The 15,936-nt window shown below is 32.9% G+C and overlaps 1 protein-coding gene across 1 annotated transcript; it reads right to left on the minus strand.

The window, feature by feature from the left end:
- Window positions 1-5,470: 5,470 nt before the first annotated feature.
- LOC109123305 (uncharacterized) lies at window positions 5,471-10,982 on the minus strand. The gene is made up of 3 exons (XM_059740465.1): window positions 10,870-10,982; window positions 5,682-5,941; window positions 5,471-5,593 (listed from the first exon to the last, which is right to left on the minus strand). The coding sequence occupies exons 1-3, from the start codon at window positions 10,901-10,903 to the stop codon at window positions 5,471-5,473; spliced, it is 417 nt and encodes a 138-aa protein (XP_059596448.1). The 5' UTR covers window positions 10,904-10,982.
- Window positions 10,983-15,936: the final 4,954 nt, after the last annotated feature.

Consider the following 15,936-nt stretch of genomic DNA (forward strand, 5'->3'; position numbering starts at 1 on the left):
TTTTTTCTTGGATTTGGTGCACATATTCTGCTGCTATAATATGGAACTTGGGAGTAGGCTTACCTGATGAGGCAACATTAAAACCTAACCTTTTCAAGGCTTGGTGGAGATGTTTCTGAGCCTTTTGTAAGTGGATGGTACAGAGATCAGAAACGAAAGACTTCAATATTGGCTTCCCACAGGTTATGGGTCCCGTCTATGCTCTCTTGATGACATAATCACAAGGCTTGTAAAGCTGCTGTTTCGAATCACACAGAATATGCAGATAACAGAACCTCGTCAGCGCCATCACCTAATCCTCCTTGAACGTCTGTATAATTAAAAACCCATTCTCTCTCTTCTCATTCACCTCCATTATGCTTCGTGATGCGGCTGAATTCGAACCACATTTCCTGTCTAAAAATATTCTTCTTTTCATTCCTCTCTATCACCTTGCCCCTCATCCCAAGATGTCAATTTTTTCTTTTTCCCCCAACTTCTTTACGTATCTCCTTAACCGACAGAAAACTCCTATGTTCAAAAAGGAAAATCCTCATTTCCTTTCTTCATTTTCTTTCTTTTTATTTTTTATTTTTTTTTTATTTGTATCAGTCTCCCAAAAACTCAATCTGCTGAAGGAACACTATAAGAAAAAAGGGTAATAATGACGCTTTTTAGGCGTCAATAAATGTATACGATGACGCTTCTTGAAAGCGTCCTTTTCGCCTCTTTCAAGGAATGGGTGTAGGCAACCATGTCGCTTTTAGACAGCGTCATTGTTGATTGGTTTATATTAACACGTTAAAAAACGTCATTATTGATCTACCTATGTTAACACTTACACTAGCGCCAAGGAATGGCCAAAATATCATTTGTCTATTTCGACACTAAAAAAGTGTCATCTTATGTGGATAATAATATTGAAAATCCCCCTGTTGAAATGATATATTTTGTATGTCCTGTTATATATAATTTTGGCTGCATGATTATTTATAAAGTACCAAACAATAACTTCAATATTAATAACTACATCTTCCAAAAGAAATTGAATAAATTTGGGAATAATATAATGATAAAGAACTAATGTCTACATAGTTAATTAATACGCAAATTTGTAAATGTATCAAAATATTTACAAGCATATTTTCCAACTTCAACATATATAAAACAAGTACCCATGTACCAAAAAACAAGGTCTCCAAATTCCTTATCAAAAATAATATTACAAGAAGAAGAAGAAGAAGCCAAAAGTATTTATAGCCAAAAGTATTTTTGTTGGTTGCATATCCACTCTTGAACTTGAAATCTTTTACCTGTATACATTTAAAAAAAAATTAATAGAAGAAAAAAATTATGTTTAGTTAATATACATGCAATGAAAGTTAAATCTAAATCTATAAATGGTCCATGAAAGAAGTGCAAATGGGAATAACTTGGTATTTAATGAGATGTTATGCTTCAATGAAAATGAAAAATTGTTTAATTTGATACTTGTTTATAAAATATTAAAATACTTTTTTAGTTCATTATTAAGTTAGAGGAAACAAGTTAGGCTTTCAATGGTATAAATTCTACAATATGGAATGTAATATAATATTTTCTTATCTATGTCTAACATATCAAACTCATTTCTCATAAATAAATATATGAATATACCAATAGGTATGGTTTATAATTAGTTTCAATCATAAATCATCATATCTAGTAATATAAGACATTTAATATTAACCATTTGCAAATGCCTTAATTTCTTCTTACAACTTTCCTATATTACCAAATTTAGTTAACTAATAACATTCCATAAGGAAAAAAAGAGTATTAAACTAAAAATTAAAAGAGCATAACCAAGGCAATAGAAACCTACAAATCATTGGTTAAATGTCATAATAACAACCATTCTAAAACTTGCCTTTATTTTCAATTCCAAAATTATAACCCAAATATAATACTTAACCCTACACAAAAAAAAGCTCTCTACCATCCCTCCATCCAACAACAACCTGTTGATGCAACAACAACCTTTCCAACAACAATAACTTCTCCATACAACAATAACAATTTCTCCATACATGACAATAACAATTTCTCCATGTAACAACAACAACAACAATAACAATAACAATAACATTGATGATCGATGGTGATAATTATATTAGTAATAATTTGATTTTTTTAGTCCAAACATATAACAATAACAACTTCTCTATGCAACAACAACAATAATAATGACAACATTGATGATCATGATATAAGAATTTGATTTATTGAGTTAACAAATTATATGCTTCTTCTCCATACAACAATAACAAAAATAACTTCTCCATGTAACAACATTGGTGATGATGTAATAATTTGATTTGTTATATTGAAATGGTTTATGTATAAAACTATTATATTCTATCACTATGGAGGAAAAAATTACTTATCATGAGATGAGAACTTATGAGAATCGTCAAAATGTGATCTACAACTCTTACTGGACTGAAATGAGGGCATCTGCATACATAAGATGGTAAATTAAAAAAATTAGTCCATTCAAGACTTCATTAATAATGAAAATCAAGCATTATAGATGTTAATTTATACCTTCAGGCATGGGTAAGAATCAATTGAGTTGCCAACATAACCCACTCAGATCGTACTTCATTAAGCTCAACTCCACTATACGATTTTTTCCCTTTAAACTAATAATTAATTGTACATACATGATGATTAGTTAAGTTAACAAAAAATTACTAAAGTATAGAAACTAATAAAATTTATTAATGAGTATATACCTTTGTGGATAGGAGGCTTGGATCAATAATTATATCTTTCATGTATCTCATCACATAATAACCACACTCCACACTTCCTAGTTGTCTTGGGCACTATAGGCACACATATGAATTATGGTACCATAAAAACATTAATATCATGATGTTTTATGTCATTATTATCTAAGTGACAAAACATAAAACCATATTCAAATTTTAGGGTTGATATAAGTGGTCATATGATATATCTTACTCTAACCAAGTAACTTACCACTACTTTTACCCATGTCAGCTCCCTCTTTGATGATCTTTGTTTCTCTGGTGGATGAATTCGTAGTGCCCTACATGGAAATGAAAATTAACATTTTAGATACTATGCACTATATTCAAGTATGGAAATGAAGACACTTACATGTTAACAATTTCCTTAAGATCATCACATGGTTGCTTTTGCATCGGATCAAGGTAGTACGCAATCATTGTCCTCATATCCAATGCCACCAAGACCCAATGGAAACTACAATAGTACATTAGTTATTATTTAGTAATTAGCATTGATTAAGCTATTTAACATTAAAAAAAAACTTAATATTTTTCATAACTTACTCAGAGTTATATGGAATAAAAATGTAGTCAGCACGCTTTGCATGCATTAAACGATTTGCAATCAACCTTGACCTATTTTCCTTTGTTGTCTCACCCATTCCAGCTTTAGAGACTAAAGCTGGATTGATAAAGGCAAATCGTTCGGTGAGCCTTGCATCACTTAGCTTTTTCTGTAGGTGCCTGTTTAAATTCCACATACCTTGATAAGAAATGACCATTTTACTTTTATATATATATATATATATATATATAACACATTAGCAAGTTATAAAATTATTTACCATATATAATATATGACACAATTAGCCGACACTTCCTTAAATGAAATTATCATATCCATGTCTTCTTTCATAAGGAAGGTCTTAAAACTCTCACCAAATACATCATTTGGTACCTCCACACCTTGTGTTTTCCCCTCATTTAGCATGAGACCTACTAATGCATCAAAATTGTTGATATCTTGAGGGTTTTCACCAATTTTCAAGTCATTTTCTGTTGTTTTTTGTCTTTTCCCTTTGTGAGATCCCTATAAAAGAAAGCACCATGTTTTCAAATGATATACATATCTTTATAAACTATTGCAAATGAAAATAACACACCTTAATGAATTTAGTACTCAAATTGACTAAATGGGTTGGCCATAAAACTTGGTAGCCCATTGTCGCTCCAACTGTTGTAGCTTGTCCAGGAATGGGAATAGGAAATGGTGTATTTGACTCATAGGGAGCATCCAAAACAACTAGGTAGTTGGGGCCACAATCCATTACAATTATTCCACCAGCCACTGTATTTTCTCTGGTCCCTACTGCCAACTCACATTTTCTTGCCTTCAAAAGTAAATTAAATTGTTAATTTCAATATAAAAAAATAATCAATAAATGAAGTTTAAAGTGCATTGACTATGTTAGGGCTATATTTAAGACATAAAGTTACATATTTTATAAGTAATTGTTGTAGTGGAATAGAATATTACTAGTAGTAATTATACTGTAATAGAATCTACCTAAAATGTAAGTATCAATCTAACAAAAATAAAAGCAATTGGAAGAAATTATTTATGAAAATTATCTAGGAATTTGTGACAATTCCGTCATTGAACTAGGAAATGTAAACTAAAAATAACACACCTTCATGTGTGGTTCTATTTTCATAGGTAAGGTATCCTCCTCAACTTTACGAATTGGTTTCTCCACTACTTCTGGTAGAAGCAACAGTTTTGATTTCATGTTGGAACTACTCACATCGGATTGTGGTGTAGCAACTCCTATCTGAGATAGTCTCGCTAACACATCAGCCTCAAACTTAACTTGACGTTCTTGAGTTGCTTTCAAAATATCCCTCACAACATGTTCTAACATACTATTGAAATATCGTCTAGGCGTGTAGTGCTTCCCTTTAGCTTGAACCCGACCAGTATACTCAGGAGTACCTAGTGCTTGAGAAAGTATGTCATTGCTCCCACTATAGCTTATGCCACTCTCTTGAGACTCTTTCATCAATTCATCCTAAAACAAAAGGAAGTTATGAAGTTAACTTTCAAATAAGTAAAACCAAATAAGGTGTTTAAAGATGTGATTTTTGGGTACAAAATGTCTACTTACTATTTTTTCCACTACTGGTAGGACCACATCATCATAGCTGCCATCTTTTTTTTTGCATTGCCCTCTTCCAAAGTAAACTTCTATCAATGCTTTATGTGGAGCCAGCTTCAATCATCTAATAGAAATGGAAAATTAAAGATAGTTATTAGATGACACATGTGGTTTTATTTCTATTTTTTTGTTAGAAAAGAAACAATTAAGAAACCCATATAAAATATTCCTTCATTACTTATACAATCATATAAAATTAAACCACAATAAGAATTAACAAAAACTTACCATCTCTTCTTCAAGTCCAGCATACCCTTTTCTACTTAGATGATGATTATATATATGCTTCTTTCTTCTCTATTTTTGTACTTCCCTATATTCCTACAAATTAAAATGGATGCTTAGTATATATATGTGGATGCATGTAGTATGTTTAATGTTAATTGTATTTGTACCTGGAATTTTTCAGACAACCTATTTTTCACAAAAATATTCCAATCTTCATCATCGATAAAATGATATTCAGCTGGTGGTTTCTTAAGAAGCATCTTTGAAAGGAAGAATATGTTTCACAATCAACGTGTTCTTAAAAGATCGAAAACATTTTCCTAATGTAAGCATACAATTCCTTCTACTTTTCTTGTCTAATGTAAAAGCAATCTACAAATTATAAAGTCATTAGTTTCTCAAAATTTGAAAGAAATATAGAGATTGTAGAAAATTTATTTATGTTAAAAAAAAAAGTAACCTCAATAGAGTCCCACAACTTATCCTTCAATTGTTCAGGGACATCTCGCCATGTGTTATATCTGATTGGTACCATCGTACGTGCCAATACACCTAAGTAGCTTGTTAGGTGCACAGAAGATTCTCCTACATAGATACCATCAGCATTGTACTTTATGACCAACTTTATCCCTCTATTCCTATTCCTTATAATCATGGATTTCCTTGTTGTCCCTCTATATTTTTTTTGTGAAGGGGTTTTCTCTTCCTTTGAATCCATGCCTATAACACATCAATGAGAAATGATAAGTATACCCATTAATTGCAAGTAAAATTGATTTTTTTATAACATGAACTCATATTAGTAACATGAACATACTAGGAACATTTTACATGCTAGATAACAATATTCACATGTTATGAAATATTTAAAAATAATAATAATAAAAACTTACTAGAAGATCCTCACCAAACTTTTTTCTTATGGAACTAGAAATCATAAGCTTTGAGCTGAGACAAATTGATATCCTTGTATTACCCTTTAGATCACTCTGAGATATGTGTATAATAATAATCATGAAATAGGGAATCAATAAATTTAGAGACATGATGAATTTAATCCACTTAGAAATAAATAAACTATTTACTGAAATGCAGAATTTCAATATTAACAAGTTAATGGGATAGTTACAACCTTCACAACAAAACAACAAGGTCATAAATTTAGTTACATAGAAGCTTTGTTATCAATCCAGAATCCCTCACAGTCTCCTCGAATGCAAATGACATTAGAGTCATCCATTGTATCAAATGATTCAACTTGTGCCAAGGTGGTAATGAGAGAATGGTGTTCAATAGAATTATTCATGAAGTCATCAGAATCCTTTGCTGAAAATGAGAAGTCCCTTTCAAGAGTTGACAAAACAACTGACCATCTTGGATCAAGTTGGTCTTGTACATAGAATACTTGCTTGGCTTGGGAGGCTAAAATAAATGGATCTGATTTATGAGCCATCTTAGTGAAGTCAACTAATGTTAGCCCAAACTCATCAACTTTGATGCCGCTCTTATTATCAACCCAATTGCATTTGAAAACTGGAATCCTAAACATGGTATAATCAAGATCCCATATCTCAGTAATAATACCATAGAAACATAGCTCACCAAACACTGGATTCTTATCCTTGGCACTAGAAATTTGCATTGTTGTTGCTACAATGCTAACTCCACTATTCTGGGTAACTCGTAACTCATCACGGTCTTTTGCATTGTACTGACACCCATTTATAACATAGCCATGATACTTGGCCACGTAGTGGGTAGGACCATGTGCCATCCATCTTAAGGTTTCAAATATAGGTTATTTGTCAGCAATGGCAACTTCTACCTGTTTGAATGGACCATAGTTATTAATATTTTTTATGATTAGTGCTAAGAATGGTGCAATTTTTAGAATAAATTCAATACATTTTTTTGCAACCAATGAGTGAATGTCCGCATGTGTTCTTCTTGTAGCCACTTTTGTCTCTTAGATTGACGAGGATGGTTCAATTTCAACCATTTCATGTGTTCTCTATAAGATATGTATAAGAAAGTAACAATAAGTTTCCAAAATTAGTTTAAGTAATCTACACATAAAATCAAAATAGTTGACCCTTACTCAATATAAGGTTGGATGATAGTTGTATTTTCCAACACATAATGATGTGCTTGCAACAACAAATTACAATCAACTTCGGTGATATGACCTCCAAGAATAGGCGCCCCAACTTTATGGTCAACATTAGTGCTACTAGGAACTCCAATTGCATCCACATTTGATAAGTACTCTGTACAAAATTCAATAGCTTCCTCTGCAATGTAGCATTCAACAATGCAACCTTCAGGGTGGTTACGGTTTTGCACATAACCCTTTAATACTTTCATGAACCTTTCAAATGGGTACATCCATCTAAAATAAACCGGTCCACAAAGTCTCACCTCTCTAACAAGATGAACCGTTAAATGAATCATGATATCAAAGAAGGATGGCGGAAAGTATTTTTCAAGCAAGCATAATGTCACAATAAGTTCATTTTGTAACTGATCCAATGTAGACACATCAACCACCTTCTTACAGAAAGCATTGAAAAAAAGGCTCAATCTAGCAATAGCATGTCGTACATGCTTTGGCAAAAGTGATTGCAATGCCACTGGTAACAATTGTTGCATCAGTGTATGATAATCATGGGACTTCAGGCCATAAAGCTTCAAATCTTCCATTGACACAAGATTTCTAAAGTTTGAGCAATACCCTTCAGGAACCTTTAACTCAGCTAAAGTTTGACAAAATACTTTCTTCTCCTTTCTAGACAATGTATAACATGCAGGCGGAAGGTAAGTTAGATTCAATTCAAACCTTGGTGCCAGTTCACACCTTAAGCCCATGTCCATGAGGTCTAGACGAGAATTGAGTCCATCTTTTGTCTTCCCTGGGATGTTAAGTAATGTACCAATGATGCTTTCACAAACATTTTTCTCAATGTGCATTACATCCAAATTATGACGAACATGCAAATATCTCCAATACTCAAGTTCAAAGAATATAGACTTTTTCTTCCAACAATTGGTATAAGTCACATTGGATTTTTCATGTCTTCCCCTTTTTTTCCCCCATGAATTACAAATGGCATTCATTTTCAATAGTATTTCCTCTCCACTTAATGGTTGTGGAGGTGATCGAAACTCCTGCTCACCATTGAATGCCTTTCTATGTTTTCTAAAAGGATGATTGCATGGAAGAAAACGTCTGTGGCCTGTAAATGAGTTCTTTCTCCCATGCTTCAACCTATGTGAATAGGTTTCTGGTCCACATATTGGACAAGCAAAATATCCTTTAACTGTGCAACCAGATAAGTTTCCATATGCAGGAAAGTCATTTATTGTCCATAATAGAACAACCCTTAATGTAAAGACCTTTCTTTGATATGCATCATAAGCTTCTACCCTTATCTCCCATAAGGTTTTAAGGTCCTCAATCAATGGTGCTAAATAGATATCTATGTCATTTCCAGGTTGTTGTGGACCCGATATTAACAAAGATAACATCATAAATTTTCTCTTCATGCACAACCACGGTGGAAGGTTATAAGTGATCATGACAACTGGCCAACAACTATACCTGCTGCTCAAAGAACTATGGGGATTTATGCCATCTGCTGAAATGGCAAGTCTAAGGTTTCTAGGTTCTGCAGCAAAATCAGGCCATCTATGGTCAATTACCTTCCATGATGGCGAGTCGGATGGATGATGCATTTTTCCATCAAATTCTCCACCTTCTACATGCCATATGAGGTCTTTTGCAATTTTTGAGGACTGAAACATTCTTTTAAATCGTGGGATAGGTGGAAAATACCACATCACTTTAGCAGGAACTCCTTTACTCTTTTTGCTTCCTCTTTTATTCACCTTCCACCTTGAAGCTCCACATGTAGGACATGAAGATGCATCTTTTAACTCATTCCTAAAAAGTATGCAATCATTGGGACATGCATGTATTTTTTCATATTCCATTCCCAATGCATTCAATGTTTTTTTTGCTTCATACATAGACAATGGCAACTCATTGTTTACAGGCAACATATCACCAAGTAAGCTTAATAGCTCGGAGAAGTTTTTATCAGACTACCCATATCTTCCTTTCAGATTGTATAATTTAACTAAAGCAGATAATTTGGTGAAGTTTTTGCAACCGAGATACAAAGGTTTTTCAGCATCTTTAAGCAACCTTTCAAATAATTTTGGATTAGCCTTACAATCATCTTGTGCAGCCTCAACCATTTCTACTGTATGATCCACATTACCAATATGAATTCTATCAAAACATTCAACCCTTGTAGTTTGGGGTCCACTACTTAGAGCTGCCTCCCCATGCCAAAACCAAGTATGGTAACTTTGGTCAATTCCATAAAAGAATAGGTGTTCTCTAATCTTTTGAGGAGTATTGAAGATCAAATTTCCACACTGTAGACATGGGCATTTGATGGAGTTTTGATTTGCAGAATTTTGAACTGCAAATGAAATAAAATTTTCAACCCCATCCTCATAGTCTTTTGATCTTCTATCTTTTGACATCTAGGAACAATTCCTTTGCCTATAATAGTTGAACTCAATTCCTATATAGCAAACATAAGCAAACAATGGAAATGGAAAAGACTTAGAAAAGTTACCTTTAGAAAACACTCAAAACTTTCAGTTTCTCATTTGTGACATCCAAAATTTCTTTTAAACTTTTTATGGACAAACAATTAGGATTCAAGTGCAATAAAAAATTTGAACCTCATCATCAATAAAAAAAGGATTAACAATATGACAATAGAACCTTTTGATGCATGTTTTTATGCCTTTTAACATGTCCATCATCCAAAATCAGGTAGTTGTTCCTATCCCATGTAGGAATACATAATCCCTATGTGTTAATTGCCAATATACTCAATTTCATTTTAAAGAAATTTTGGCAGCATTTCCCCATAGTTCTCCAAGTACACAAAATGAACAAGGTATAATATGTGACCTTGTTCAAATATGCACCCAGAGAATAAGAGGAAATACTACCAAAATTTCTAAAAAGTGAATTAAGCACAAGCAATTAACTTCATAGATATTATGTTTTCCTACATTGTCCAATCGGACAATTCAAACATCATTGCAAAAAAAATATCTTTATCACATTCTAGACAATTTAAAAGTTGTCAACTTGAAAGTGGCTTAGATAAAACCTTTTTCACCTTTGACAACTTAAATGTCTTTAGTATGTAATAAGAGAAACTTTTATCTTACAATGATAGTTGAATGGGAACTCTAAGGTTTCATGCATGCATGTTTGATTAAAATTAAAACACAATTACTTATTGAATAATCTAATAATTATAAAACACCTAAAGTTGTTCCATAATTATTGCTATATTTCATCATTAAACAAGATTATTATAAGAAAGCATATGTATGGCCCATGATTTGCGAATCAAGTCACACCAGTCTATGTCATAGCCTTGGGTCAAAATTTGGGCCTTGGTATCAAACTAAGCTGGGGAATAACTCGTACAATTCAGGTACTCAATAAGATTTAAACAAAATTTAAAATAACGCTTCCATTATATTCTTCTAACCACCCAAAGTAAAATGGTATTATAATTAAAATATGTTGGTTTGTATAAGGAAAAATAGTGTACCTTCCTCACTCTGTCTTTGTCTCGAGTCTTGCATCACACACCTCTCGTAGTCCAATGTAGGTCACTGTCTCTTAAAATATGTATATGCAAAACAAATAATAAATAAAGATATAAAATAAATCCATTAGTAGATATTAACAAATAAATACAAAATAAATTAAAATAAGAAATAAACTAAGAAGAAAAAACATAAAAGTAAGAAAAAAAAAATTTTCACATGTGCAACAATGGTTAGATATTTTAAAATTTTATAAAATTATTAAAATCAAACTATTTTAGTTATTATTTTTTTTAAATGGTAATTAATACTCATATAAAATAAAATATATGCATGATGAGAAAGGTAAGAAGATTATTCCTTGTGCCCCTTTTCATTTGAGATTATGACTTTTGGTGATGACCTAATGGTGGGTGAACTGTGAACCACACTATCTGACCCGGGTCAAGTCCTTAGGGCAAGAAAGATGACTGCAAGATGGGTAGAACTTAAACAAATGAGATAGAAAAGTCTGGTCTAAATTAAGGTGGCTTAACAATCCGTAATCATCTTGGTTAGGTTGTATCATATTGTGAAAGAGAAGTTATAGGCTAGGTTTTCAGCATCCAGCAATTCCACCCTTTGATTTTTCCAACAAGTTGCACCATCTAATAATAATACCTATGATCCTATACCTTAGTTTTGATTCCTTATGTATACAAAGTATATATGGTTACACTACATTAAAGTTATTTTTTTTCTCTAAAAAGTAATTAGTGTAAATTTTAAAAGTAGGCTAATATTCATTTTTTTTTCACTTCTTATTTTTTGTTTTGAAAATAGAAATAGTAACAACTCTTATACAAAATATTTTACTATTTTTTGTTTTTAAAATAGAAAGTTAGAAGTTGCATTTTAAAAGCAATATTCTCTTTCAATCCACACAAATGATTCAAGTTTTGAAATATTCCATTACCATATTTTGAGTAATATTTTTAAAGGGTTAATTTAATTCATTTCCCCTCAAGATTTGACTAAATATAATGGCACTCGATAATATGAAATTTGAAGAAGTCCATAAACTCTTCAAGTCTATAATTAGAAGTTCCTAGTAAGTTGTCACCCATACTAATGAAATTTCTTGAGTCAACATTAATCTCGAACCTTTTTGCTACCTTCATTACCTATTTTGCCCCCTGACCACCTACTTAGTCCTCTTTACTTTGACCATGTGTGTTTCTCTTACTTGTCCCTCTACTTTTATGAAAGAAGCATATAGAAGAAGCCCATTCAAGTTTTTAATTTTTCTTTGTTTGGATCATTCCTTGAAACCTTCTAAAATTTCCCTTGTACTTAGCCTCAACATTACAGGGTCCAATAAAACTCTTATAAATAAAATTAAAAGTGTAATAAATATTATAAAATTATTTTATTAAAAAAATTAATATATATATATATATATATATATATATATATATATATATATATTATAATTATTAAATTATATAAAATCTTATTCAATAATAATATTGTGATATTTAATTATAATATGTTTAATTTTAAAATATATTTAATATTAAAATTATGATATATTTAATTAATATATTAATGATATTAAAAACTTTTTACAATTTAATTAAATAAAAAAATTATTTACATATAAAATAATTATAATTAATTTGTTGTTTAAAGGATTATTTTAATATTTTGTGTATATAAAAACTTTTAATATATCTATATATAAATATAATCATAAGGGTTTTGATTTCAACAAGGTATATTTTATTAAGTAAAGAAAGAAGAGCAGCTTCCTTGAACTTTCAATCCCAACTTGCAGATTTTACACCTTCGGCATCACAGGTATATTGAGGAGGACAAGGAAAAGTGCCATTAACGTATCCTAAGAGGTCGTTGCTAATTAAAACAGGGAGGAATTTATCTTTCCAGAGAAGATAGTTGGTGGAATCAAGTTTGATTGGTAATATTCGGTGCAGCAAGTAGAGTGGAAGAAGGCAGTGAATTCGAAATAGAAAACTGATAAGAATGTGACAAAGAAGAAAGAAGAACAGAAGGATATGATGGTGTAGAGAAATAAGAAGAAGAAAAGAATAGGGTGAAGGAATTTATTTGAGGAGAATAGGAGATGACAAAGTTGATACCTGAGTCAAGAAGGGAGGAAGAGCAGTGGTGGAGATGATAGATGAAGGTCCGACAAGAGTGCTAGGAGGCAAGGACTTAAAAACCTCGGTCAACGACGATGCCGCTAAGGACGAAACCTGGCTGGGAATATCAATATGTGCAGCAGACAACAGAAGAGATGATGTTTCAATGGATGAGGAAATTTCAGCAGTGGAAGATGGTGTCGCAGCCATGGCAGAGGAGATTGAGAGAGGATGCAACAGGAAAGAAATTGCTAGAACAATGACAGCGGTAGGTTTAGAATCCTTTCAACGCACCAAATTTAGAGTTAGACTTGACAGCCTTTCAAAGACACAGAGACATAGAATATTCCTGATTAAAATATGTGAGATCATAAGCACCAAGGAAATCAACGTCCCTACCATAGCTACTGCCACTCTTCGCCTCTTCTTCCACGACTGCATGGTCGAAGGCTACGATGCCTCAGTCCTCATCTCCTCCAACTCCTTCAACACTACCTAGCACGACGCCGACATCAACCTCTCCTTCCCAAGCAATACTGTATCAATACATCCAGATTGTACGAGTCTTGCCTCTCCAGTCATCAGTCGTCATTCATGACTTTGTAGGAGGGATGAGGTGGACCAAACAAGGCCTTCGGATGGGCCCAAATCCAGCCACATCCAAGGTCCAAATTCCTATCCCCTAAAGTAAAATTTAAATCATTATTATTATTTACATTGTGTAGAAGTTTCTTCTTTAAATGGATTTTATTTTTGAGAAAACTTGCTATGGAAAGTCTATATCTTGATTTCAACCGAGCCAAGCCCATATATTTTGGACCTGGTGCCTCCCCCAATCCTTAGCTGCCCAACAACTAAAACTCAAACCCAAGCCCACCAAAGAAAATTTTAAAACACGTAATGCCTTTGCCAGTTGTTCCCTTCTCAATACCATTTAAAAATCCTCCATTCTGTAGCTTTCTCAACTATAGCAGCCGAACTTGTCTTCTCCTTGGTGTACGAACACGACACGTCCATACCTACAGGCGGCAGAGACTACACCTCCTTTCCCACGCCCTTGTGCTGGTGCGTGAGCCACCCACCACATTACCCTCAACCTCCATCCCGATCACCATGCTGGCTGCTACATCTCCATGGCATTACACTAGGCAAAAACAAGGCGGCACTTCCCACCATAACTAAAAGGAGAAGCTGGAACTATACCTATTACAACTTACAACGTACCATATAACAACAAGAACAAAAAATGCATTGTATTTATTTGGGATACCATTACCCTGATTTTCTCCTCCCAAAATAATTTCCCCATCTATGAAACAATAATATTAGATTTTTGGAACAATGAAAACCCTTCTATTTGTCTTCATTTGTACTAATCTATTCAAGTTTGAGGAAAACAACATTACTTGAGAAAGAGATTTACCTGTAACTATGATGCTCTGTAGTAGATTTGGACAATGGTAACCTCCCATGCATGGAAGTTAGACATGGCCATTCCAACGGATTAGGGCATTTTAGTGGTGGACTTTGCAAGAGGAATGGATTTTGGCAATTGATGTGGAGTCAAATGACTTTGCAAGGGGAATGGATTAGGGCATTTTAGTGGTGGACTTAGTGAGAGCTATAGGGTTTTGGGGTTTCTTCAGTTCTGAAATTGTGGAGGGAATGTCTGGCTGGTGAGTGTAGAAAGGGAAAAGCATTTAATTAATATATATTTAGAACATATATATATATATACTATTATTTAATGTCACCTAATATAAGCGCCATGAAATATCACAACTATGACACTGCTATAAAGTGTCATGGAATAACCAGTTATTCTTATAAGTGCCATAGCAAGCAATGATACTTTAAATAAGCGCCATGAAATAAAAAAACTAATATAAAAAATGACCCTTTTGAAAAAACGCCATTGTATATCCAAATATAATGATACTTTATGAAAGCGCCAAGGATTAAAGCGTCATAATTTTCTATTTTTGTAGTAGTGGAAATCCACTTTCCTTTCTTTTATTTTCCTTCCTTTTCGAAAATCAGAGTGTTTATCCCTTTCTATGTAGGATCTTTTCTTTCCATATGTATACAGCCACATTAATCCCCTTTTCCCTTCAAAAATATTTTTCTTACCTTCTTTGAGTGCACATGTCTTAGTGAGAGTTAATCAGTAGCCCCCAATTCTCTTGTCAAACAATAAAAACGAAAATAAAAAGAATAAAACAAAAAAAAAGTTAGCAATCTTGCAACATATAAAAGAATAAAGTAAAATAAAATAAATAAATAAAGTAAAAGAAAATAATAAAATAAAATGGTCAATCTTATGTGGGCCATGCAAGTCATGCGACTATGTGAATCATGCAAGTCATATAAAAAGTGAGTCTAAAAGTGCCTAAGGTGGTGCCTAATGGGTTGGGGTATGCCTATACGGGCCTAGGGTGAGACTAGGTGGGTCTAACTAAGTTTAACCTAAAGTGCACCTAAGTGAAGCCTAATCTAAACTTGAAGGGTAGCCAAGGTTGTAATGTGGAGCCGAATAAACCCCTCAACCAAAGTCTCCAAAGTGGCTCAAAAAATATAAGTAGTATGAGTAGCAATGGGCCACCAAGGAACACATGTGGAGCATTGGAGGTGAACTTAAAGACATGTGCTAAAGGGACAAAATGGAGGGTCTACAGTTTCATCAAAATCTATTCCCTCAATTTGCTTAAACCATTGAGCAACCAACCTAGCTTTATTTCTCAAAATCATTCCATTTTCATCCATCTTATTTTTGAAAATCCATTTTGTTCCAATGGCATTCACATATTTTGGTTTAGGCACTTAGAACCAAACTTTATTTATAGAGAATTGATTTGGCTCTTCATGAAGAGCCTCTACCTAAGTTTCATCATTCAAAGTTTCTTCAATATTTTTTTAGTTCAATTTGGG

This window comes from Vitis vinifera, chromosome 10 (assembly GCF_030704535.1).
Source record: "Vitis vinifera cultivar Pinot Noir 40024 chromosome 10, ASM3070453v1".
Lineage (NCBI taxonomy): Eukaryota > Viridiplantae > Streptophyta > Magnoliopsida > Vitales > Vitaceae > Vitis > Vitis vinifera.